The sequence below is a fragment of the Gobius niger genome, assembly GCF_951799975.1.
Source record: "Gobius niger genome assembly, chromosome: 8".
NCBI classification, from domain to species: domain Eukaryota; kingdom Metazoa; phylum Chordata; class Actinopteri; order Gobiiformes; family Gobiidae; genus Gobius; species Gobius niger.
In genome coordinates, this window is record NC_136859.1 from 37,768,337 (window position 1) to 37,793,303 (window position 24,967).

The following is a 24,967-nucleotide window of genomic DNA, read 5'->3' on the forward strand; positions in this document are numbered from 1 at the left end:
AAGGCGTCAGTGAAATGAAGTCATTATGCGGTAATTAGCAGATAGTTACTGATCGCTTGGTGTGTAGGATGCGGAATAATGAACCTATGGGCAATTTAAAATGTAAAGTACAGGAGTGAACAGACACAAGACTGACCTTTTGGAGGTTGTTGTCATGTTCCCTCATCGTAAACAGGCCTGGAGCAGGACTTCAGACAGGCCTGGAGCAGGACTTCAAACAGGCCTGGAGCAGGACTTCAGACAGGCCTGGAGCAGGACTTCAGACAGGCCTGGAGCAGGACTTCAGACAGGCCTGGAGTAGGACTTCAGACAGGCCTGGAGCAGGACTTCAGACAGGCCTGGAGCAGGACTTCAGACAGGCCTGGAGCAGGACTTCAAACAGGCCTGGAGCAGGACTTCAGACAGGCCTGGAGCAGGACTTCAAACAGGCCTGGAGCAAGACTTCAGACAGGCCTGGAGCAAGACTTCAGACAGGCCTGGAGCAGGACTTCAGACAGGCCTGGAGCAGGACTTCAAACAGGCCTGGAGCAGGACTTCAGACAGGCCTGGAGCAGGACTTCAGACAGGCCTGGAGCAGGACTTCAGACAGGCCTGGAGTAGGACTTCAGACAGGCCTGGAGCAGGACTTCAGACAGGCCTGGAGTAGGACTTCAGACAGGCCTGGAGCAGGACTTCAGACAGGCCTGGAGTAGGACTTCAAACAGGCCTGGAGCAAGACTTCAGACAGGCCTGGAGCAAGACTTCAGACAGGCCTGGAGCAGGACTTCAGACAGGCCTGGAGCAGGACTTCAAACAGGCCTGGAGCAGGACTTCAAACAGGCCTGGAGCAGGACTTCAGACAGGCCTGGAGCAGGACTTCAGACAGGCCTGGAGCAGGACTTCAGATAGGCCTGGAGCAGGACTTCAGACAGGCCTGGAGCAGGACTTCAGACAGGCCTGGAGCAGGACTTCAGATAGGCCTGGAGCAGGACTTCAAACAGGCCTGGAGTAGGACTTCAGACAGGCCTGGAGTAGGACTTCAGACAGGCCTGGAGCAGGACTTCAGACAGGCCTGGAGTAGGACTTCAGACAGGCCTGGAGTAGGACTTCAAACAGGCCTGGAGTAGGACTTCAGACAGGCCTGGAGCAGGACTTCAGACAGGCCTGGAGCAGGACTTCAGACAGGCCTGGAGCAGGACTTCAAACAGGCCTGGAGCAGGACTTCAGACAGGCCTGGAGCAGGACTTCAAACAGGCCTGGAGCAAGACTTCAGACAGGCCTGGAGCAAGACTTCAGACAGGCCTGGAGCAGGACTTCAGACAGGCCTGGAGCAGGACTTCAAACAGGCCTGGAGCAGGACTTCAGACAGGCCTGGAGCAGGACTTCAGACAGGCCTGGAGCAGGACTTCAGATAGGCCTGGAGCAGGACTTCAAACAGGCCTGGAGTAGGACTTCAGATAGGCCTGGAGCAGGACTTCAAACAGGCCTGGAGTAGGACTTCAGACAGGCCTGGAGCAGGACTTCAGACAGGCCTGGAGTAGGACTTCAGACAGGCCTGGAGTAGGACTTCAGACAGGCCTGGAGCAGGACTTCAGACAGGCCTGGAGCAGGACTTCAGACAGGCCTGGAGCAGGACTTCACTTTGTACATGGAGCGTTTTTTGAGGAATCCTCGTGACTTTGGTCGTTTCCTCTTCTTCTACAGAGGAAATGCTTTGTTTTGTACTTCCTGGATTTAGTTTTGTAATAGACCTGTTCTGAGCGCTCATGCTGTTAGTGTTGCCCTCCAATGACCAGGAAGAGTCCAAACACTTATTTGAGCTCAGAAAAAGGCGTTTAGGTCTTACAGGTCCCCTATGAATAACATTCAGTGAATAGGTTTCAGAATATTGTTTTGGATTGATCTATACCGAGTCTATACCAAGTGTTTCTGGCCTGACAAAGGCCCACATTGGCCGAGACGCTTTTGGTTTTTAAATCAAATGGCCATACAATAAAAGCCTTTTTATATTTATTTTCTTTGAGTGCCTCAGTTTTGTATCTTTTTAAAGTGATTTGCTGATCCCTGCACTGAAGAGCACAAAAGTGACATCTTTGAAAGAACCAATGTATCCAAGTAGCACTCCTGTATGTTTTAGTTTTCTTACAGCCCTGTTAGCCTGGGCCACTGCTTCCAATAATACAACAGCAGTGAATTAACAATAGGTGCTGTGCAAATGTATATGTATATATAAAAAATGGGCTGGTAACATTAGCTAAAGGTGAAAGCTTGTTTTCCTTGTTTTATAACATGTCATTCTCACTGCTGCCTGCAGGGGGCACTCCAGGGCAATTTGAAATCCAGTCCAGTCTCTCACTCCTTACTGTCTTTTCATACATATCAGTAATTGTATAATCTAAATGTAACATACCAATGCAGACAATGACAACATTGTTAAAAGCTAAAAACGCGGTTTTGTGTGATACGTCTGCTTTAATGCAAAACAGCAGATCAAATATGTCCTAAGTAATTTTGGATCCGAGCGCTGATGAAAGATTCATATTCCCGACAGGTCTCTCTCTGAGTGTCAGCCACACTTCCTGACGAAGGGCCCTGAGCAGCTCTGAAATGACTGCAATATACTTTTCAATGGACACAGGCCCCTCGGACAAATCCAACCAAATCTGTGCTACCTTGAAAAACTATAATCATGCATTATTGAGCCGGCAAGGATAGTGTGTAATAGAGAGATCCTAAACCCATTCTGCCTGCTGAATAATGCATGGGGCTCAAATAACAGAGGGAATCATTTTCTTAAAATATCTCAATCATTTTTCACACCGGCCTAAAAAGGGCGAGAAACAACAGTTGCCGTCTGTGGATCCAGTTCAGTGGCGCCCAAAGGGAACTGGCTTTATTTTGGCAAACACCACATCAGCTCCAGACCACACAAACTAACCATGTGCTTGATACACAAATGCACTGATGGAAACATTCAGACCGACACCTTCGGTTTGTAGACTTTTGTTCCTATTTTGATCCCTTTTCTCGAGAGCGCCGTAACATTCTAGAGCAAACTGACCAGCAGACCTGTAGGAGACACTGATGCCACCCTCCATACCAGTGCTGGTGCCCTCGGATGACAGGCTGCGACCCAAATGAAAATATAATTTGTCACATATCATATCAAATATATTGTAGTAAGTCTTTTATTAAACAAGCTTAGTATGCCTTTGAGACAGAAATGATGATAAAAACCACACAATAACATTCATTTCAACAGACCCCATTAGTGTTTCCATGCATGTTCCCTGGAATAGGCTTGCGACCCACTTTCGGGTCCCGTCCCACCAGTTGAGAATTACTGCTCAACACAACTGGACAACATCCTATTGTTATCTATCGCTCTGTGATAGATAACATTGTCATTCATGTCAACGCTCCACCATTATACGGCACTGCACCCGCCCATTGTCATTTACATTTTTAATGACTTAATGTAATTCTATACAAATCTTATTTTGGTTCAGAATCCTACTGATTATTTCACTCACTAAATGTATCACTATTGTGTTGTTTACTTGGCGTTTAGATCGCTGTGGCAGCATCAGTTCCTTTACGGATCTGTTAAATCGAGGTTAAATAGTGGGGGCTCAGCCTCTTCAGGGTGAGAGCTAAGCTACGTTTTCACTTATCTTAGGGGTCTATCCATTATTTAGATCATTATTGGCCCTTTTTTTCCATTTTTATGCCTGATACATTTTTTTCTCATATATCAGTAATGTTCAGCAAAAGTTTCAAATTGATATCTCCACTTTTTTTTTCTCCCCTATTCACCTGCGGCGTCTCGCCTTAAAGAGGGGGTATTATGTTTTTTTCAGTCCCACAGCACCAGTCTATATCACACTACAATGATGACAAACCTTCTGCTGGTCTGTAAATGCAGTAAATTAGAATAACTGCCTTGTATAAAATGTCTCTCTCAAAATGGCTGTAGTGAATGTCTTGAAATAGGCCTCTGTCTCTTTAAGAACCTCTGAGCCTTTAGACACGCCCCCTCCACACGCTGTCTGTGGCATCAGTGGGGAGGGGGTTCTGCTGAGGAGCAGTGGTTGGTTACTCGGCTGGTGACCAAAGCTCGGAGGCGTCTCCAGGAGGTGGGGGCGTTCCTAGGAGGACTCAGGCAAACCTATCCCTAAAATGGCCGCCATCAGAGTTTTTACAGGGGGGGGGTCTTTCATCTCCCCCTGGTGTCTCTGGCCAGAAAATCACAATTGCAACTTTCCTGCCTCCGAGTCGGAACCACCGATACACACTAATGGATTCACGAAGAAGAAGCTAACAGGCTAACGGGTAAAGCTAACTGCGCGCTAGCGCCACTTAAACAGTATTTACAGCCAAGTTTGAGTGAAAAAAAAAAATCTCCATTGTGTAATTGAATGTACAATATCCCTCTGTCCCTTTATCTTTTCTGTCAGCGTAGGATTTACTCTCACGGACAATTAATGAGTAAAAAACATGATATGCTACGACACCCGCAGAGGCGCTTATGGCCTCTAGGGGCATGAGTTACTTAGTTCTGCTTTAAGTACTCTAGTAACCTACTCCAAACCAGGGCAAATGTACTTTTTTCAACAACATTTTGACTTTATTTACTTATTGCAGTGTAAGTAATCTTCAAGATGAATTCATATCTTTGTATCTCAGTCACGGTCCCGTTCCTAATACAGGGTGACGTTCAGGTCAGACTGGATCCCCCTTCTCCAAAGCTGTGAGCTGCTGAGAGACTGCTGGCTAAATGTTGTACTAAGACGGCAGTAACATATTATAATGAGTACAAATGGGATTATTAGGGGGCTGGGTGTCATCAGGCTGACTGATCCCGGATGTCACGGCAGCCAAGCAAATTCAATCAGGGCCCCAATTACTCCCCGACGCTAGTGGAGACGTATTAGCGCTTCCAGCGAACACGAACACACGCTAGATGCCACAGCCGCTCATTTTCCAAAGGTGAACACATCTCCTGCAGGTAATCACGCGCGCTGTAAGTACAACCACGCCACGTTTGTCACGCCGCGCCCGCATAGGAGGCAAAGCACCACTTTATTGTATGGGACATTACAAGAGCGAGACAAAGGCCAGTGACAAGAAAACAACAAATGCTGCTTTCACCTGACAATATAAGTATGATTCTGCACTGGAGATCATCACCATCTTAAATATGACACATGCAGGTACCGAAGAACATATAGAGACCAAGTTCTGATGCTGTTTATGCATCTGTTTATCCATTAAAGGCATTCAGGCATCGGTAGAGTAAACCAAGTATCATTCAAGGGACTATACCGAGTTTAAAAATGTTAAAATTATGTTTTTTTCTCCCCTTCATGTTCCAGCCATGTCCTAAGGTACAGAATGAGCCCAGACCTGTTCACCACAACTGCCTCTAAAATCCTGTCACTCAAAAAGTTGTTACTTTGGGTCCGAAGCACCGCCAGGCACGAGCTTAATATAGAAGCTGCAGTTCCGTGTAAGACCTGGGGTGGCAGTAGCGAGTATAAAAATGACGACTTCCATCGAGTCCCTTTAAAGTAACAGTATTTTAAAAATGTAACGGTGCCCCGAGCCCTACACACGGCAATATGATCAACTGAAGCATAGGTGGTTTTTAGGACTTACTGGTGCTCTTTGGCGCTGTTTTATATCCCTCCGTTGGCTGCTTTCCTGAGTTATGGTTCCCAGATATTCTCTTATACTGAGCAGTGGGGCCGATGTCTTAGATATACAATGGAAAAAGACATGTCATAAATCTACTTGAACAAGGAGATTAAATGGAGTCTGAGTAGATTTGGTCTGGTCTTAAATGACATAAAACTTCAGTACATGTTTTGTTTCTTCAGATTATTCTGTATCATTTCAAAGAAATATTTCTATAAGTAAAAGTGATCTGATTTCAAGAGGGTTTTCTGCTTGTTTTATTTGCAATAGAATTCTTATCTCAGATTACTTCAAACCAACTGAAATTGAACATAAAGAACCTTTAATCAAGCAATTTTAAGTCATTTATCTGATATAAGATGGTCATTTTTCCAGTGTAGTCCTACCCTTGTCCTGGCTCCACATTACATTTACCAATGTAGCCTAAGTCAGTGGTTTCCAAAGTGAGGTTCGGGGCCTCAGAGAAGAATGTCACTTTGGCTGTAAAGTAATAACCAAATTCCTTTGCACAGAGTGAATTATTATTATTTTGTTTTGATGGATAAGGGGGCTGTGATGTCCCGGACTTTGGGAATAGATGGCCTAAGTGAAAACACCCTTTATGACCCAGAAAACCTTAGACCTCTATTCTCAGATTAATTTATGCAAAGAAATGCATGATGGGAGGTCAGGTGACAAAGCATTTCTCTCCCCCAGTGCGAGCAGTTTGGAAGTCGTGCTTGTGATTCCCATCGAAAGGATTTACTGTGGTTTTGGGACTTCTGTCCTCAGTTTGGTTTCTTTGAGCAACCTCCTCAACACAGCGCACATTTTAAGATTGTTTAGCAATTTTACAAATGTTCCAACAAGTAAACCACAAAATCTGAGTTGTTAAAATGGCCTGCAGCTCTAGTCTTGTATTGTTTTTGTACTTTAGCCTTTTGCTTTTGGCGGCCCCGACTATTGCAACACAAATAACTGACTTTTTTCCAAACTGGTAGCCCCGTATTAAGCTGAATCAACTTTCTCAAGCTTCTTTTTTCCCCATGTTATAGTATTGTTCTCTCATCAAAAACCCACTCGTGCATCTTTGAGTAGTCTTTGAATCTAATGGGGAGATCGCTTAAAAATGAGGGAGTGTAACTACTGCATATTGTGTTTCAGGTCACTCTCACCTTTTCTAAGATAGTGATAAAGATGTGTTTGACCTGTACCCCTGCATTCATATTTCATTGTCCAACCAGTGGTTCTCGAACGTTTGACCTTCCAAGTCCCACCTTGACTTCAAATCAGGACTAAACTAGGTCTAAAGTCGACAAGAATGGGACTATCCAGGGCCGCACACCACAGTTTGAGAAGTGAATGAATGAAACAGAATAGACTCACAGAGGAGCCTGAGCACGACCTGAAACAGCCCAACGCTCCACAGTTTGAGAAATACGAGTTGAAACAAACAGATTTAGGATGAGTCGAAGAGAGAAAACCACAGCGTAATGAGAGACACACACCTGCTGCTGAACTTCTCTGGGTGTTTCTCCCTCATCACGTGGAAACGATGAGCGATGGAGGCGTCCTGGAAGAGAGACACAACCGACTCATTTTAATCATACGATATAATATTTCTTAACCAGCTTTTAAAAAAATATAAAGTGTTAATGACAGATTTACAACTTTTGACAAAGCACTGAAGTGGTGATGGACGCACTGCAGACGGACCTGTGTTTGTGGATTATGCAAACAAAGCTGAGCTGAGCAGAAGATTCAGGGCTGGGGCTCTAACTCTGGGATCATTGCAGACCTGCAGTAGTCAAGGTGAAGACAAGGGCTGTTTCCTAAAGCCTGGGTACCGCGCCTTGCCTTGCTCAAAAGTGGGCGTGGTCAGGCATCTACAGCATCACTCGCCGCCCAATGTTTAAGTCGTCCGGAGGCATGTGTCCTCCCTTTGCTTAGCATGTGGCTAATATACCAAGAATACATCAGTGCAGCCTTCACTGCCTTGCTCCAGCCAAAATCACCCATAATGCACCACGGCTCTTGGGAGGAAATAAATTAAGAAAAAACAGGTGATGCTGGCTTGTGTGACTTGTTAAAGCACTTAACTTTCACTTTTTAAGAAAATAATACTTGTTTAATGGCTCTGAAACCAGTGTTCATTTCAGTTGCAAAAAAGCAAAGGTTTTTGTCAAGATAATGCATTTCAGGTTTTTGTCTTTTTAGTCAATAAAAGAAAAACTACATCTATGATTTGTTTTGGTAATTTGAAATGTATATCATTTGATACAAAGAAATGTCTTGGGACTTCATTTGTTTCGTGGGCATTGAATTGAATTAATATCAAGCAATCATTTTTATTTCTAAAGTTTTAGTCCCCCTTTCGAGTCTTGTTTTGTATTTTCATAAAGTAAACACAGCTCGAAATCCGCGCAGTAATCTTCACTTTACTGTGCGGATGCCAAGCTACTATTATTAGTATTATTACGCCTTACATTATAGTTCCCCCTTTTATCCGCTTAGAAAATCCACATTGTTTAATTGTGTGTAATTATACTTTGTAGTGGAACACTTCACGTAACCATATTTAAATAGGGAAAACGTGGAAGAGCTTGGTAGCTTCTATCTTGACCTGTTTTGGAGCTATAGAGGAGAGAGGGAGAGGCTAAATGCTAACGCCGTCTGTGCTGAGTTTACGTGACTGAAGGTACGGGGGAAGATCAGACAGGTCCTAAAGAACTCATCAAAGCTCAGGTAAGAACATATCTCAGTATGGAAAAACGGTGGCCTGTTCCTTTAAGGCACCGGAACCGAAAAGCAGGTATCATTAAAGTAGTGGTATCGTATCCATCCCTACTTCCACTCCACCAGCCTTCAGAATCCCCAGACCCATCCAGACCCTCCCCTGGATGAAACTTCCTTTTTTATTTAGTGATGTCACTTCCTTTAGCCCTGTAGTGTGTTCCATTATCAGCTCTTTTCGGACCAAGGCCGCTTGCCTTGGACTGGAAGGAAGGTACCTTTAGGCTTTGTGAAACAGCCAAAGGCCAGACCTTTGTAGCCTTGGTTCTCATATATGGGCCTGGCTCATGGCTATTAGACGGTTCAGCTGATTTCCACATGCCAATCATTTTTACTTCCTTTTTTACCAAGACATAAGGGGCACATGGGACTCTCTGGCACATGGTTTTTGAGGTCTGTTCCTTTGGCACTTGACTTTTGGGACTCTTCCTTTGGCAACCTTATGGAGTTATCATGAAAATGGAAGATGGATCATTGAACCTACCGATGTGTTTTGGGCTGGATTTAACGCTTGGCTGTTTCTTCAGCCTTTAGTGGGACGAGACGTGAGGGCGGTTTGCTGAAATTCCTATGATTAACTTGCTGCTTTTAAAACCGCGGTAATCGCAAAATAGCTTCATCTCAACATCGCTGCAAAGCAGCGGCGTAGAGTTTTTGTTCTCCCAACTCTCCCAACTCCCGGCTGCCTCTGCTCGGCGCTCGTCACCTCCCGCCCGTCTGCAGCCCACAGTTCCACAGTTACACCCGACTCTTCCTCTGTGCCCCGGTGTCCCAGGTGCCGCCGTCCTGAAGCTGTCTGTACAGGATGTAGCTGCCGGGGCTGACGCGCACACAGCCTCATTAATTCCCTCTCAGATCGTCTGTGATGCCCGCCCCCCTCGCCCCGCCCCCTCCCCCTGTGACCCGGGGCCAGAGGAGCGGCAGCCACAGCTCGGCGTCGGTGTGATGTTCCATAAGACGTCAGGCGGGAGTGTGAGCGCGTGTGCGGTACATTAGCGCCGTCGCAGCCGACAACCGCGATGTTTCGCTGTAAGTGTGAGCGGCGAGACGCAAGACGCTAATTATCCATCGTCTATATGTCGCTTTTGTTCCAAGCATTCAGTGCAGATCGGAGAGAGTATGTCCAAGTATCTACAACCACGAGAACAGGTCCATCTGTCCATCAACGAATGTGTCGACATGCGCTCGAGTTCCAGGTCTAAGTCTCTGGATCATGATGTTTACATGTGCACAGAGAAACCATCATACATACACCACATACAGCCTCCTGGACATTTAGTCTCCACAGTGGGGCCAGGGCCACCTCAACCTACCCATAGGCCCCTGGGCTCACCATGAAATATCGGCCCCCCTAACTCTTCATCGCCATCCACTACAACAACAACTAATACGAACAAAACACCTGATAACGTGAACCTTCGCCGCAGCAAGACTGGCTGTAAATAGTCCTAGTCATTTATATGGCTGTGCGGTTGGTCAGCTGTTGCCGCAATGATGTGATTGACAGATAAATAAACAAATGGCCTTTTATTAGGCTACTTAAGTTCTGATTGGCCCTTTGACATTAGCTCAGCCCTCTAGAGTGAGGTTTACATTTGCGCCGGAAATGTAAAGAGATCGACAGAAAAATCAACAAATTAGGTTTTGTAGCTTTTCTCCAAACAGAGACCAAAGCTGTCCAAGGAAGCCCTTAAACCAGCAGAGCTCTGTCACAGCGTCAACAACAGGGGTGAGAAAGTTCGGTGTGAATAAAAAAACAGTACAGGTTTGTGCAAAGGCCCAGCGCTGACGTCCACTGGAGCTTCTTCAAGATACAAAGTTTTAAAAGCCCGGGTACCAGCTTCAATCGCTGCAGGAAAGTTTCTGCTCCTTTATCTCCATTTCTGTTTCCAAAGTTCACACGATGCGTTCCAGGCAACTGGTAAATTTCCACTTTGAAAATGACGACTTATGACCTTAGATGCAACTTGCAGTTTCTGGTATCTGTGTGAATGTTAAAACGTTCTCACTATTGCAAATAAAAATGAAAGGACAAGACAACATGCACCACCAGGCCTTTTGCTCCCAAATAACTATTCACACATTTCTTTGGGTGAAAAAGGCTCAGAATGAGGTTAAGGTGCACTTTCATTTGACCTCGGGCTCGGTGATTAATCAGATGAAAACAGACAATGTGTAAAATGGCTAAATTGTAAAATCGTGTACGTCACTCCATGTCCCCTCACGTGTGGACATTGTAGCCGCTCTGTAGGGACTGTTTTAGGAAACCAGCGACTTTCTGATGATCTCTACCCCTTCATGAAGGCTGTGTGTTTAAGAGTTTTCTTCTGCTAAAAGAGTTTGGTTTCCCCCGTGTGATCCTCTGCTTTTCTCTCACTCTGAGAGTAGCTCCGCCCCTCTCCTCTTTCTGTGAGTCTCCATAGGGACGGTTGTCAATCACAGCAGGGCTCGAGGCGCGAGGACGATAAAAGTAAAGCGCTTTTGAAAACTCCATGGCTGATTATGAAGTTTCACTTTTGAGCAGATAAGGCATATTTAAAACAGAAATAACAATTTGAAATGATTGTATATTTTTAATCTAAATATAAATGAGCTGGACTCTCAAGTGAAAGATCAGGAGAACCTTTAACGTTACTTCTAATGAAACCGTAATCGTCCATTGGGTGGCACGGTGGCACAGCCGTTAGCCGGGTTCGATTCCCACCTGGACGGGGCCTTTCTGTGGAGTTTGCATGTCCTCCCCGTGTCTGCGTAGGTTTCCTCCGGGTTCTCCGGTTTCCCCTTCCACTAAAAACATGTACAATAGGCCAGGATGAATGATGTGTGTGAATGTATGAATGATGGTGGTGTCAGAGGGTCCATTAGTGCAGACTTGTGCAGTCGTGACAACTGTCAGTCTCCCCCAGGGGAAACTGAAGCCACAAACGTAGCTCACCACCACGAGTGTGGAGTGATGTGAAACTGTAAAGCTCTTTGTGACCATGTCTGTGAAAGGTGCTATATACATAAAAATCTTAAAAATTTGACCCATCCTTTAACACCGCTGGGACGACCCTTAAAGAAACTAGTTGCAAGTTGGTCATTTTATACTCACTGCTGCCACCTCAGGTCATATGTGTAACTGCACCTTCTATGTTAAGCTCGTGCATGACGGCACTTCAGACCCGAAGTTACACCTTTGTGAGTGACAGTGCAGAGTTTTACAGGCAGTTGTGGTGAACAGGTCTGAGCTCATTCTACACATTAGGACATGGAGGAACATGTAGGGGGAGGACAATACTTAGTTTTAACATTTTTAAACTCTGTATAGCCCCTTTAAGGAGCAGTGGAGCCAGGCTCATGGTGAGAATGCCCTGGCTGGAGGAGTCACCTATTGTACATGTTTTTAGTGGTAGGGGAAACCGGAGTACCTGGAACATGCAAACTCCACAGAAAGGCCCCGTCCAGGCGGGAATCGAGCTTGGGACCTTCTTGACTGCTGTGCCACCACTAGAATGGGAGAGGGTGCGCTCAACTGTGAATGTTCAACCACAAAACTGTGAGTGTATGTATTTACTAAGTTTGTATTCGTATTGGTTTGTATCTGTTGGACCTGTCTGTACCTGCAGTAAACCCCAGGAATGTTTCTGACAAGGGAACAACGTGGTGAAAAAGTAGATTTTTTGCATGACAGGTCTGCTTTTAAATAACTTTTCGCTGGAGAACAAGCCCTCGAGATGAATCGCCGGCATGAAAGAAGCGGAAGAGCGCGCTAACAGGTGCCTCCATTCACGCGGCGGGCTAAACAAAGCGTTCCAGTGCCAGCGATTCCTTTAATTCGGACTTCTAAGTGTCATCACAAGACGCTGGCAGGAGCTTTTTTTGTTTTTTTTGAGGAGCGGGAGAGCACTGCGTCGAGTACAAGTTATGGAGTAAACTTTTAGGGCACCTTCCCCCCTCCTCCTCCTCCCCGCGCGCTGAAGCAATCTGTTTTCTCTTTTTTTTATATTTTTGACCAGCTCCGTTTGTTTTGAGGGCCGCGGCTAACGGGAAGACCCCCTGCTAGCTCTGCGCAACATCGTTTAGAAGGCGCCAAAAAAAAAAAGGCGGGGGGGGGAAACAAAATCAATGGCGGACGGCTCTTGATGTCTCTTGAAGGCGCTGTAAGGAGAAGACCAAAAGATTTGTGGCAGGTCCCAAGCGGAGAGGGGAGGGGGGGGGGAACTTGATTTTCCTGAAGCTTTTAGAACAGGACAATGGGCGCAGACAAGAGAGGCGGGCCAGGCAGAGGTTGTCTCCCCTTTGGTTTGGCTGGAGGAATCTGAGCCGTGAACAAGTGGAGCAGCGGGTAGGCCGACAGACAGGGGCGCGCCGCAGGAGCCGGTTAGGCCGGGCAGAAAGGCTGTTCTGTGATTCCAAACCAGGAGTCATGTTCGGAGTACTTTTCTGTTGGGTCGTTTTATTGTGCGGCTGACTGCGGCTTACATTTGCTGTAAAATCATCACGCATAAGGCCAATCGTAAGACTTTGGAAGATTTGAGAACATTCAATCAAACTGGGGGATGAGGAGAAATGTTTATATTCAAGCCACATTGGATGCAACAGGGACCTTTGGGCAAAAGATTGTGTAAAAAGTCAGATTTTAAGGTTCTTTTGACTCATTTACTGCCAATGACGTCTATAGATGTCAATTAGGTTTTTCAATGGGAACAGCTGCAGCAAAGCCTTGAGCATGTCTGGTGTTATAATCATCGTTGTGCTGCTTAATGCTGCCACCGAGTGACTCAATAAAAGAACTACAAGTTATTTTATTGAGTCACTAGGTGGCAGCATTGCTCTTTTGTTTTCTCAGCTTTTTGGTCAGAAAACAGCATTTTGGGTGAATTCACCTATTTTCTACAGATGATTACTAAAGAATGGAAAGAGGTACAAACAAACTTTTTTTTTAGATGAAAGGAGAGAGTCTAATCTTTCTTTTAGTGGGTTTCGTGTTATAGGCCGAGACCTACATTTTCTGTGGGTCTTCAAAAAACAGCAAAAATCCTGAAAAAACTCTGGCAGTGGCAGCTCTCTGATTTGAAAATGGCAGTCAATGAGTTAATGGTTTTTAAATGTCTTAATGGTCTTGGTCCTTCTTATCTTTCAGAACTGCTTTTACCTTATGAACCTTCACGGCCCCTTCGCTCCTCCGGCAGGGGTCTCCTAGTTATTCCTAAAGTCAACAAAAAGACTCACGGTCTAAATATTACGGCCCTCGCCTCTGGAGCGACCTGAGGGCTGCAGAGAACACTCATGTTTGTAAGAGCAGGCTTAAGACCCACCTTTTTAGCTTAGCTTTTAACTGATTTATTTTTGCTGGACCTATTTATTTATCTCAGCACCTTATAATTAATTTAATAGATATTTAATTGTTATCAATATTTATTTTGTATTTACCTGGTTTCCTTACCTGGTTTATCTGTACTCAGTCTGTCCATAGTTTTACCTTGAGTGTGTGTGGTGTGGTGTGGTGTGGTGTGGTGTGGTGTGGTGTGCTTGTTGGTGGTGTGGTGTGGTGTGGTGTGCTTGTTGGTGGTGTGCCTCTGGGGAGGTTGGCTTAAGAGGTTTATCATTTATATTGACTGTTGAGTAACTGAGGATCTAAGTTTGGTGCCCCGAAAAAAAAGTTAGAGCTCGAAGTTTCTGCGTGGTGGTAAGATGCTTCTGCAGGAAAAAAAAAAGCACAATAGGTTGATCCTCCAGCCAGGTGATTTGGCCCATCAGCCGTGTGGGCCAAGTGCAGAGGACAAATGGGATGCTTAAAGCCTGTTTCCACGTACTCAGGGTGGGGGCCGTGCAGTGTGAGCCCGCCCTGGGACAGTGTCGGCCCACTCCGTCTCCCTCTCGCCGCTCCCTAATAATTACCAATGTAAATGTCTGGCAGCGAATTAATGCGGGACATGTGTAATATGTGTCTCATAGCTCAAAAGTTTAGTCCAATTACGCGCGGGGGCCGTGGCGCTGATGGGGGGGCCCCGGCGCCGGAGAGTAATGATCCTGACAGGGGCCGGTCATTAGGGCCACTCTCTGCATTACGGGCCTGTCGCTCACACGTGGCTCCTGATTGAGATTATTACGCTTTCACGACGAGGGCACATCCTCCAAAGAGAGAGACGGGGACGGGGGGGTGACTCCACAATGTCTGGGACAGTGGGCCGCATTAAGGGACATTTGTTTGTGAAAGTTACTGATACTTGTCCAAAAAATATGTGAAAGAAAAGAAAATCCAAGGCCCTGCAGGTCAAACATTGATTCTTCACAAAGTCGGAGATTTCCAACAACATCACGTCTGGCTTCCCACATGTAAATTATTCATTCACAAATGCTGACATGTTTGGTGTACCATGGTGGTTCACAAAATTAACTTTTTCTAAGCATCTGTTCCAAAAATGAGTCAATTGCTGACATTTAAGGGTGGCCCACTTTTGACATTGTTAATACTTAGGCCTGTGGCACTATATCGACTTATCGCTCCATCAGTAAAATGAAGGATCATGACATTTATGGTCTCGATAACTACACAACACGCGATTTCGGAATCCTAAAATATAATAGAAAGTGAATGAGGAATCATGGCGCACAGTGTATAGGCCTGAAGCGCCTAAAGTATCTAGTCTTAATTTTAGTCAAAGTGATATTTTTACACTAAAATTGGACTAAAACGAAATTAAACGTTTTTCATGAGACTAAAACTATGACTAAAATGTCCAGATATTTTAGTCGACTAAAATAAGACAAAATCAAAATGAAAGGGAGAGACTAAAATCATCCAAACTTCTATTGTCAGTCTGAAAGAGCCTCAGGTCATGTAAAGTCACTGTCAAAGGAGCAGCTCTGAGCTTTGATTATAAATGCAAAGTCTAAATTAATCTAAATATAATTTAGTCGACTAAATTTACTTGCAATTGTAGTTGACTAAAACTAGACTAAAATTGAGGATATTTTTTTGACTAAATGTCGACTAAAATTGACTTACATTTTTAATAATAATAATGAAAAATAATAATGCATTGGTTTTATATAGCCTTTTTCTGGACACTTGAAGACGCTTTACTTTGCACTATTCAATCACACCATACTCAGTGGTGGTAAGCTGCTATTGTAGCCACACCTGCCCTGGGGTAGACTGACGGTAGTGAGGCAACCAGTCTGTGCCTTCGGCCCCTCCGACCACCCCCAACCACTGACACACTCACCACATTCACCCCAGGCTTTCTGGTGTCTCCCATCCAAGCACCGACCAGGCCCTTCCTGCTTAGCTTCCAAGATCTGACGTGATCGGGCAGAGCAAGGGCGGTATGGCCACAAAAGACTAAAACTAAATTAAAATATGTTATCAAAATGAACGCTGTGCCACACGCATGTCCCCTGCACAAACATGGGTGTGTCCACTCATCACCGCCATGTGCACAAGGGTTCGACCATGAGCCGATTAGAATCAGACTTCTACCTGTGCCGCTCCTGTCTTTCACAACCAGAGCAGCGCTCGCTTCAGGCCACTCCACATTACACACAGATTAGACATACAGAAACTAAACTAAACTCACACATAAAGTGAGCAAAACTAGTGTTAGCACTAGTCATGGAAAGCCTCAAGAGAAAAGCGTATATCGTGTATGAGTACCCTACGTAAAACCAGACCCCACAAAAGACCTGACGCAAAGTCTTTCTTCCACAAGAGCAGAGCAACTTCCATCTCCGCTCAGTCCACTTCTCTGAAGCTTTCACAGAAAGACAAATGAACAGCAGGAGGAGGATAACCCTGATGATGTGAGGTCTGCTCTCACGGATGAGAATCTGACACAAAAAGCTCGACAGAGAGAGAGGGAGAAGCATGTCGACCAAAAGCAGCTTTTGCTCCGCATTGTGCGAGTGGCCGACACTGAGATAAAGAGAACACAGTCATCATACAAATACACAGTCGTAACTGTTAATATATATAATATATAAGTACAGCAGACTGAGGGAGATTACTACTGACCTACTTTTCTTTGTATCCTTCAACTTTCTGTCTCCTGTAAAAGTTTAGGACTAGAGCGGTTAGTGCTCGTTCATTAGAGCTAGAAGGTCTCAGGTTCGATTCCCACCCGGGCAGGGCCTTTGAGTGCCACTAAAAACATGTGTAATAGGTGAATCCTCCAGCCAGGTGATTCTGACCATCAGCCTGGCTCCACATCCTGGAGATGGGTCCCCGGGCGCAGCACTGTTCACTACTGAGGACAAATTTCGTTGTAAAGTTCATGTATAATGACAAATAAAGCAACAAACTCTCTCAAAGACTGTCTTCACTGGAGTCTCATTGGCTCAGCGTTTGGCGCAGATGTTCAGAATGTCAATAGGAACAAGGGAAATGTGATCTGGCAAAATTTGGAAAACTTTATATTGTGAACCGCCCCACCGTGTAGCACGAAAGGCTGTGACCGAGATGACACTGCAATCCAAATATGGTCATTTCCTTTGTGAGAACCAGCAACGGAAAAGCTCAACATTTTCAAACACAAAATGTCTTATTTTTAGACGAAAACACAAAATGACAGAAAACTTGCAATACATGTTTTCTCATATTTATGTCATCAATCTATAGCATCTATACCATTCACATGCACAGCAGAAAACCAAACAGTTCCAACTCTTTCAGAATAGCAAAAACTCCTCACACTGAATCACCGCTGAAGATGAAGGAGCACTTTACTTATAAACATCTGGGCTACTCCAAGCGTACAAAAGTCTACAGATGTTACTCCTCCCGAATCACCGAGAGCCAGAGCCAAATCGAACAGAGAGCTACATTATTTCAAAACCAACTTTACAAATTAACATGTTTCAAAAGGTGGGAAGAAGTATAACACGTTCAGCCCCCCCCCATTCACTTTAGCTTCAATGACTTACATTTCCTGTCACTGCGTTAATGGAAACACAAAGACTTTTTACAGTTTCTCTGAATCTTCCCCCTGAGGCTATAGACACTGTGATGATGTGTATAGATTTAGTTTTGTGTATTCTGAACATTTGGAGCGTTTTGATCATCTAAGGTCTGGACAATGTTAGTATTGGTTTGATTGAAGTATATCCATCATTAAACTAGATTTTGAATGTTTAGCACGTTTATGATTATAAATGCTGTTGCTCTGTGATTTTGGGGGTCGTACCTGAAGAGCTTGGGAACCATCAAGATCAGGGGTCCCCAAACTTTTCAGGGCCGTGGCCCCCAAAATCACTCAGCCAACAACTCTGGACCCCCATCTGTAAAATCTATTAAAAAAAACTATTGTTTATAAAAATTCAAGGGGCAAAACATTTAAAATCTAGTTTAATGATGTTAGTTTGTCAAAAGTCAAAAGTACATCAAATTCAATGGCAGAGATGTACAAAATGTAGTCTCAAAATGAACTTACGACCCCTGCTTCAGTGTCCCAACCCTCACTTTGGGAACCCGTCATCTAGATAACCAGATTTCTCAATAATTCCTAAGTCTTTATTTCAGAAAGTGGCGTGCAGTCAAAGCCTGCACAGTCTTCACAAATGTGTTTTAGTGTAGATCCTATAATGAGTAGAAATGGCTCAAATAGTTTTTTTTATATTCTATAACGTTGTATTGTCATCCAGTCATATTTTATTTTTGGCCTTCTATTTTTTTTAAAGCAGAGAGCTCTCTGCTTTTTACCTGGTCAAGAAGCTGAATTCTTGCAGTATTTGTGAGTTTACAAACATGAGAATCCATCCTAAACCGCTCCTTCACCGTTTGGAACAGACCCAAAATTGGTTTGGGCCAAATAGACACTGAGTCATTACCAAAGCGGCAACAACACGAAACACGAAGTGCTGAATGCAACACGTAACACAAACACACAAAACCTTTTTCAAAAGTAAATATGGATGGATTTGTTCTTGATCCAATCAGCAGCAAACGCTGCTTCAAAAGTAGGTTCTTTTCCCGAACGGTTCAAGCCGGAGCGATCCCAGACTGATTCGGTGCTAATGTTTATTGGTGCTGTAATATCAACCTGGCTTTACCAGATTACTGCTTTGGCCGTCTGCTGCAGTCTCTCCTCTGTGTAAAACATAAGGTGAATAACAGACCCTCCAGCCGAGCAGAAGCCTGGGTTTACATTTCTCCTCTGGGCCTGTTAGGCTCTAGGTGACGTTAATGCATCTCAGTGGACGATCCTTCTGTCAACCCATCACACAGTGAGAGCCAGCACCTAGACAACCGCTAAAACTTTGGATCCTTGAATGGCTGGACTTTGTGTAATGAATGAATATGTGTTCTATTGTGGATTTGTCTGCCATCCCTATAACTGTTGTTTATTTCACAATGGACTCTGTTTGGCCCGGGCCTGGGTCACCTAGGGCTTGTCCCGTATTTTCAGCCCAAGAAGAGAGAGGGTCATCTGGGGCTCTCGCACTCGAACCCCGGCCGGCCTCTGGAAACTGGACAGTACAGATTGGAGACCCCAGAATGAATGAAGTTTCCAGAAGTCAGCGACGGTGTACGGCAGCGTCTGGGGCTGAGTCATTGCCATATCAGTACTTTATAGGCCGTGACCAGGGATATAACGGAGTGATGCTTCTGCCTTTTAGTGTGTTGTAGCCCGTGTGCTGCACGCTGGCTTCTACACGTCTCCACAGGTCGACTCAAGGCAGGGGGCAGGGGAAGGACTTTAAAGAAATCCAACTTTTACCATTTGAAGATTGGATAGGAACCGAAATACATATGACAAAAAAGGATTATTACCAAACTAAACTTTACCACGAGAAGTCGACACTGTGATTGCATTAGTCCGACGGCCTCCCAGGACGATGGCGCTGGGGATCAGGAGTCAGTGGGCGTGATGATGACAATGAAGCTGTTTGTGGGAGGATTAGGACTTTGAGCTCTCTATGGACGCGAGTGTGATATGGCGTTTTAGTTGTTTTCGTCTTTCCACTGAAGGGATGAAACGTTCCGCGCCAAGTCAGGCTTATGATTAGCTCGGAGATTATGCAGATTGTTTCTGTAATGACACCGTGGAAAGACAAAGATCAGCAGTAACGATCGCACTGTTGTTCCCGTCGCTCGCCAGAAGTTTTCCAGCGGATTCAGCCGGCTGAGATGAACCGCTATTGAATCAAAATCGCAGTTGATTGGGAGATCACGAGCAGACAATCATAAAAGTCTGCGTGTGTTTAGGCAATGTGCAATAACGTGCAATAACCGCTGGCTCATCTTTCCAAATACACGTTAATAAATCAGATTTCAACTGTTTTATTAGAAGTAGTAGTTCAGTCTTCCCGTAAAATGTTGTTTCTGGTGGAAACATGTCCAGCATTTCAGCTTAGGCTTGAGTAATGCCATAGTATAGAGCCAAAACTGAGGCTCGGGGGCAACATGTGGCCCACCCATGGGCGTCGGAACCATTCATTGGGAGGGGGACGTGTCAATAAAAAATAAAATTGAAATACTAGCATTTATTTTATGATAGATCGTTCCATCATTGTAAAAATACCTCATAAATGTGCAAACAAACATGAGCCTTTGCTGTGAGCGGCTCAGTTCTCCTATGGCCTGATGGTAGCTTTGTATGTCTCCACCTCGTCTCCATGGAGATGTGACTAAAGTCAGTAGAGTTTGAGATTAAATTAGGTTAGCATTTTTCTGTGTTGAGCTGGTCAATGGGAGAATGTTTTGCACTGATGGCAACAGTATAGTCCAAAATGTTGTGCAGTGTCCCTTTAAGTTTAGACTAGACCTTTTCAATAGGCGGCTCGAGGGCAAACAGTTAAATCTGACCCGCGCCTTATTTTCCATAAACAACTATATATTTGGGCATTATCCACGCCAGTACCACGTTACCCCGCTGTGTTCATGCGGCTCCGCTACCACCACCTCAGAGCGGCTGAAATGTAAACTCCTTGGTTCTCCTAAAGTGAGAACACTGGAGGCTGACCGCTGGATGGACAGACAGATTTGACCAAAGCACAAGGACTCTCGTGCATCGTGTTTTAGGAGTTTCGCTCGGATTATCACACGGAGGAGCAGGACTTTTCGCGGTCCTCGGCAGATGGACAGTGTGTTTCTCTGTCTTCATCAGTGCAAAGGGCCTGACCAGTAACTTTAAGGTCAGGAACATCAGTTTTGATGTTTCTGTAAAGCGGGCGATGAAGCTTGAGTGTGAGTTTGGGGAAACTGCACCGGGCTAGTGTTCAACCGGTCAATACACTTGTTAAACCTCATTGTCTGGACTCTAACTTAGCCAAATAATATCTGAATTATTCATTTGACCCAATTCTATCTGCATTTGTGAGAAATGTGAAGATACAAGCGTTGAGATGTTCTTTTTTGTGACGGCAGGAGTTAACATGTGGCTGAAGCTGAATAAATGTGGATGTAAACAAGAGCGCCATCTCATCAGAACGCTAAATTCATTGAGTTTTGGGCTGGACAGCAGAACAGCAGCTCCACATGTGTTTGGTCCGCCCTATATGATCCACCCAGCTGCGAGGAGGTCGAGCCTCATGTTTTCCTGCAGTAGCACACTTCTTTGGCCCGATCTGCATGTAGTCCCTCTAAAGCTCTAACATTATCCCAATCCACTTCACTCCGGCCCACAAAGATAAAGCATAACTGCTACTATTTCATTCCTTTTCCCACACCTGGTTTAGTCCATTTAAGACCTCCTTAGTCTGTCCTGATTGGATCTTGACCTACGCCTGGTGGTCCTTACATCTGTGTTTCCTTCCTGCCTCTGCTCGCCCTCGACTGTCACAATGTTAGAGTAATTAACGCTCGCGCGCCCCTAATCGCCGCTAACGTCCACATTAACCTGCCCGACTCCGCCGCCGCCCCCGGAGCTGTTATTCCGCTAACATTTGAGTCGCCATGCATCACCGATCGACTCGTACCCGCGCCAACAGCAGCCTCTGCAGCCCCGCGCCGCTCGCAAATGTCAATTACAGCATTTCCCCCTGACATTTGTCCGTAATGGCCGACACGAGCGCTGTCACTATGTGCGACGTGCGGCCCGAGGCTTGTTTATTGATTGCCGTCTCTTGAGGACGTCTCAATGAACACATAATAGGAATCAGATGAAGGAAATCAACGGGAGGATTCTGAAGGAGAGTGTTGGACTAGACTGGAGGCGGGAATAGTAAGTGGTGAGGTAAGATGGGGGGACACGAGAGAGACGTCTAAGCCCCCGATAAGAGTTTCTCGTAAGTGATCACTGGTGGATCGCTGACTCCAACAGGAAATAACAAACTTGTTGGTCATTTGCACTGACGAACCCAACAAGTTTCCTGTGTGGCTGGGTACCGTCACATTTTTCTACATTTAAACCAATGCTTTAACGATACTTGGTTTTTCGATACTGATTATCTAAACTAAACATTTGTCATATCTAACCAGAAAACAGAGCAATAATGTGTGAAAGATCTGCAGATTTAGGATATCAGGTTTATCTCCAATGACAAAAAATGTTATTTGAGCAATTTATGTTCATTTTTCTTTCAAAATTCATAACTAAAAATGCCGTAGGCTGAAGCAACAAAGCTTGTATGTGCCTACCCCATATTTAATTCAATATAGATTTACAGAACATACATAAATGTGAGAAAAAATAGGGAATAATTTTGGGGGAAATAGTTGTTCCCATCCTCACCTATGGTCATGAGATTTGGGTAATGACCGAAAGGACAAGATCGTGAATACAAGCGGCCGAAATGAGTTTCCTTCGCAGGGTGGCTGGGGGTGAGGAGCTCAGTTACCCGGGAGGAGCTCGGAGTAGAGTCGCTGCTCCTTCACGTCGAAAGGAGCAGCTGAGGTGGCTCGGGCATCTGTTCCGGATGTGTTCCAGGCATGTCCTAGTGGGACAAGGCCTCATGGACTTTGTCTCTGAGCTGGCCTGGTGTGGCCTCGGGGTCAGAACAGCTGGAGGAGGTGTGTGTGGACCGGGAAGTCTGGGCGTCTCTGCTGAGACTGCTGCCCCCGCGACCCGGCCCCGGATAAAGCGGAAGAAAATGGATGGAAAAATGGATGGATGGGAAATTGGGAGAAATTGGGACAAAAATTAGGGAAAATTAGGAATACATTTGGGGGGAAATGGGGAAAAAAAGAGGTAAATAAGGAAAATATTAGTAATAAAAATGAGCAAAAATTGGGGGACATAAGAAAATGGTGTAAAAAAAACAATAATAATTGAGAAAAGAGGGAAAAAGAGGGATTTTTTTTCTGTTTTAAATGGGCAACAATAGGGTGGGGGTGGGGGGATTGGGAAATTTGAGTTGAAACAACCACTTGTTTTAAGGCCGTGCCAGGCTGTGCCTGGACCAACATTATCAAAACTTGGATTTAAAGATGTTTTTTTAATAACTGCTTTCATTTTTTTTCCTAACTAGGAGTGTGACAATATATTGATTTTCCGATATATCATGATATTTTGCAGGACGATACGATGCAGATATTGATACTTTTGATGACGTCATGCATATTAATGAGGCAGCATCATGCATATTAATGAGGCAGCAGTGCTCCACTGTTTTCACTGTTGTCAATAGAGGCCAACAATGATCCAGAATTCAGTTAGACCAGCAGGGGGCAGCAGTTTTAAGTACTTGGACCAAACACTGTCACATAAATAAATTACTTTTAATGATGTTTTTTATAATTATAAAGAAGATTCATTTGGGTTGATGTATTCCTTTTTAAACAGGACTGTAGTTTCTTATTTATTTAAATGTAAATGAAGTCACTGACAGATCAACGGCCCATTTTCAGTGTGTAAGTCAGGGATCATTTATAAAAGTGGTACAAAGCACATGAAAAGAAATGATGAATAACATGTAGTATGTCAAAATAAAGGTTAAAAGTAGCATGTCTTTTTTTTTTATTGGGAGGTATTGTAGGCTATTTTTGTGCAATATATCGATTATCGCAGTATCGGCGTATCGTGAACCATGTACATGGTATCGTATCGAATCGTGAGGTACGCAGAGGTTCCCACCCCTCGTCCTGACCTCACGTTACACCACGTGACTCTTTTGTGCAGCAACCAACAATATCAGGACCCTCAACATGTCCCACACTCGTCAGAATCATTAAGTTTTAAATCATCTTATATCACAAAACAGTGGATATTAACACATACAAACTGTGTAACTGTAATTAAAACCACTCAGAATCACAGTGAGACTTTCTTGCTTTAAGGTTTTTCTCGCAGTGCAATGCTGAGATTTTTGCTGTAGTTTTATCCCTTAACTTCTTGGTAAAAAGACTGAACGTACTTTTAATTATTATGTTCTGACGTTTTCCCACACTTATTCATTCACATTTAGTACCCTTGCTTAACATGAGGAGCGACTGAGCTGACGCTGTGTATTCCAAATATGGTCATTTCCTTTACTGTGCAGACATTACAAAACTTTAGGGCTGTTTTCTGGAAATGAGGTTTGCATCCCACTCTTGCAACAACATCTCCGCTTTAGTAGCTCCTACAGACGCCACACTGTACAGGCTTGGACTGAACAATGTTTTGAGGGATTTGACAATATCTAATTCCTTGGCAACATTTGAACTTTTGCACACACAAAATCCCCTCTGAAAAAAATCTTTGAAACTAATATATAGATAAAACCATACAGACTGACAGAAAACTTGCAGTACATTTTAATCTCATGTTTATATCAGCAATGTACAGTAATGTTATTCCCCCCCCCCCTAAGTCCAGTAAAGTCATGTGGTCCAGGCGCAGTCACCCAGGGCTTCAGGAGCGCCTGCTGCAGCGCGCTGGGTTGTTAGCATAAATAAGTATGTGGGTTTGGTGTGAAGTTTGGAGAAGGTGTGACCCTCAGCGGCAGATGCAGGTGTGTCGTTACCCCCCTCCCTGCCTGTGTCTCCCCCTCATTATTCAGTACAGGAGCAGGATCGTTACCTTTGTTTCAGGCTTTTCACTCATTTTACACTTCAGAACTACTGCATTTGGGAATGAATATGCAAAGTCTCTGCCAGGCTTTCTTTGTAAGAACCTGCTGATGGGTGTGCGGTGTGCGCGGGGTGTGCGGGTGTGCGGGTGTGCGGGTGTGCGGTGGCGTACCACTCCGATGCTGAAGTAGTTGTTGATGATGCTGTAGGGGGCGGGGTCTCCGTGCTCGTCTTTGTCGACAGGTGTGACGTCGATCCTCCAGCGGTCCAGCATCACCTCCGAACTGTTCTCCACGTCCCGCAGGATCTTCAGCAGGCTCTCCCCCTCGTAGCCTCAGGGGAAAATAAACACACACACTTTAGACGGCAGACGGGAAGTGACTTGGAAAGACTTTCTTTAAGGCGACACGCCGCAGGGGAAAGGTTTCAATGTCGACATATCAATTTGTCGCTTGATCTGTAGATTACTGACATGAGAATGACAGAAAAATGTACTGCAAGTTTTCTTTCATTTATGTTTTCATATAAAAAGGCACTTGCTTATAAATGACCAATTCTATTCTTTTTTTAATGATTTATGGCTCTTTACTGGGAGCCCAGAATTTG

At 44.7% G+C, this 24,967-nt stretch overlaps 1 protein-coding gene across 1 annotated transcript in view; it reads right to left on the bottom strand.

The window, feature by feature from the left end:
- The window catches only part of dgkb (diacylglycerol kinase, beta), a 152,189-nt gene that overhangs the window by 63,604 nt on the left and 63,618 nt on the right, over positions 1–24,967 (bottom strand). The window contains exons 18-19 of the mRNA XM_079562229.1: positions 24,534–24,694; positions 7,164–7,228 (exon numbers count right to left, since the gene is read on the bottom strand). Coding sequence (XP_079418355.1) covers positions 7,164–7,228; positions 24,534–24,694 — 226 coding nt within the window. The remainder of the gene's footprint in view (positions 1–7,163; positions 7,229–24,533; positions 24,695–24,967) is intronic.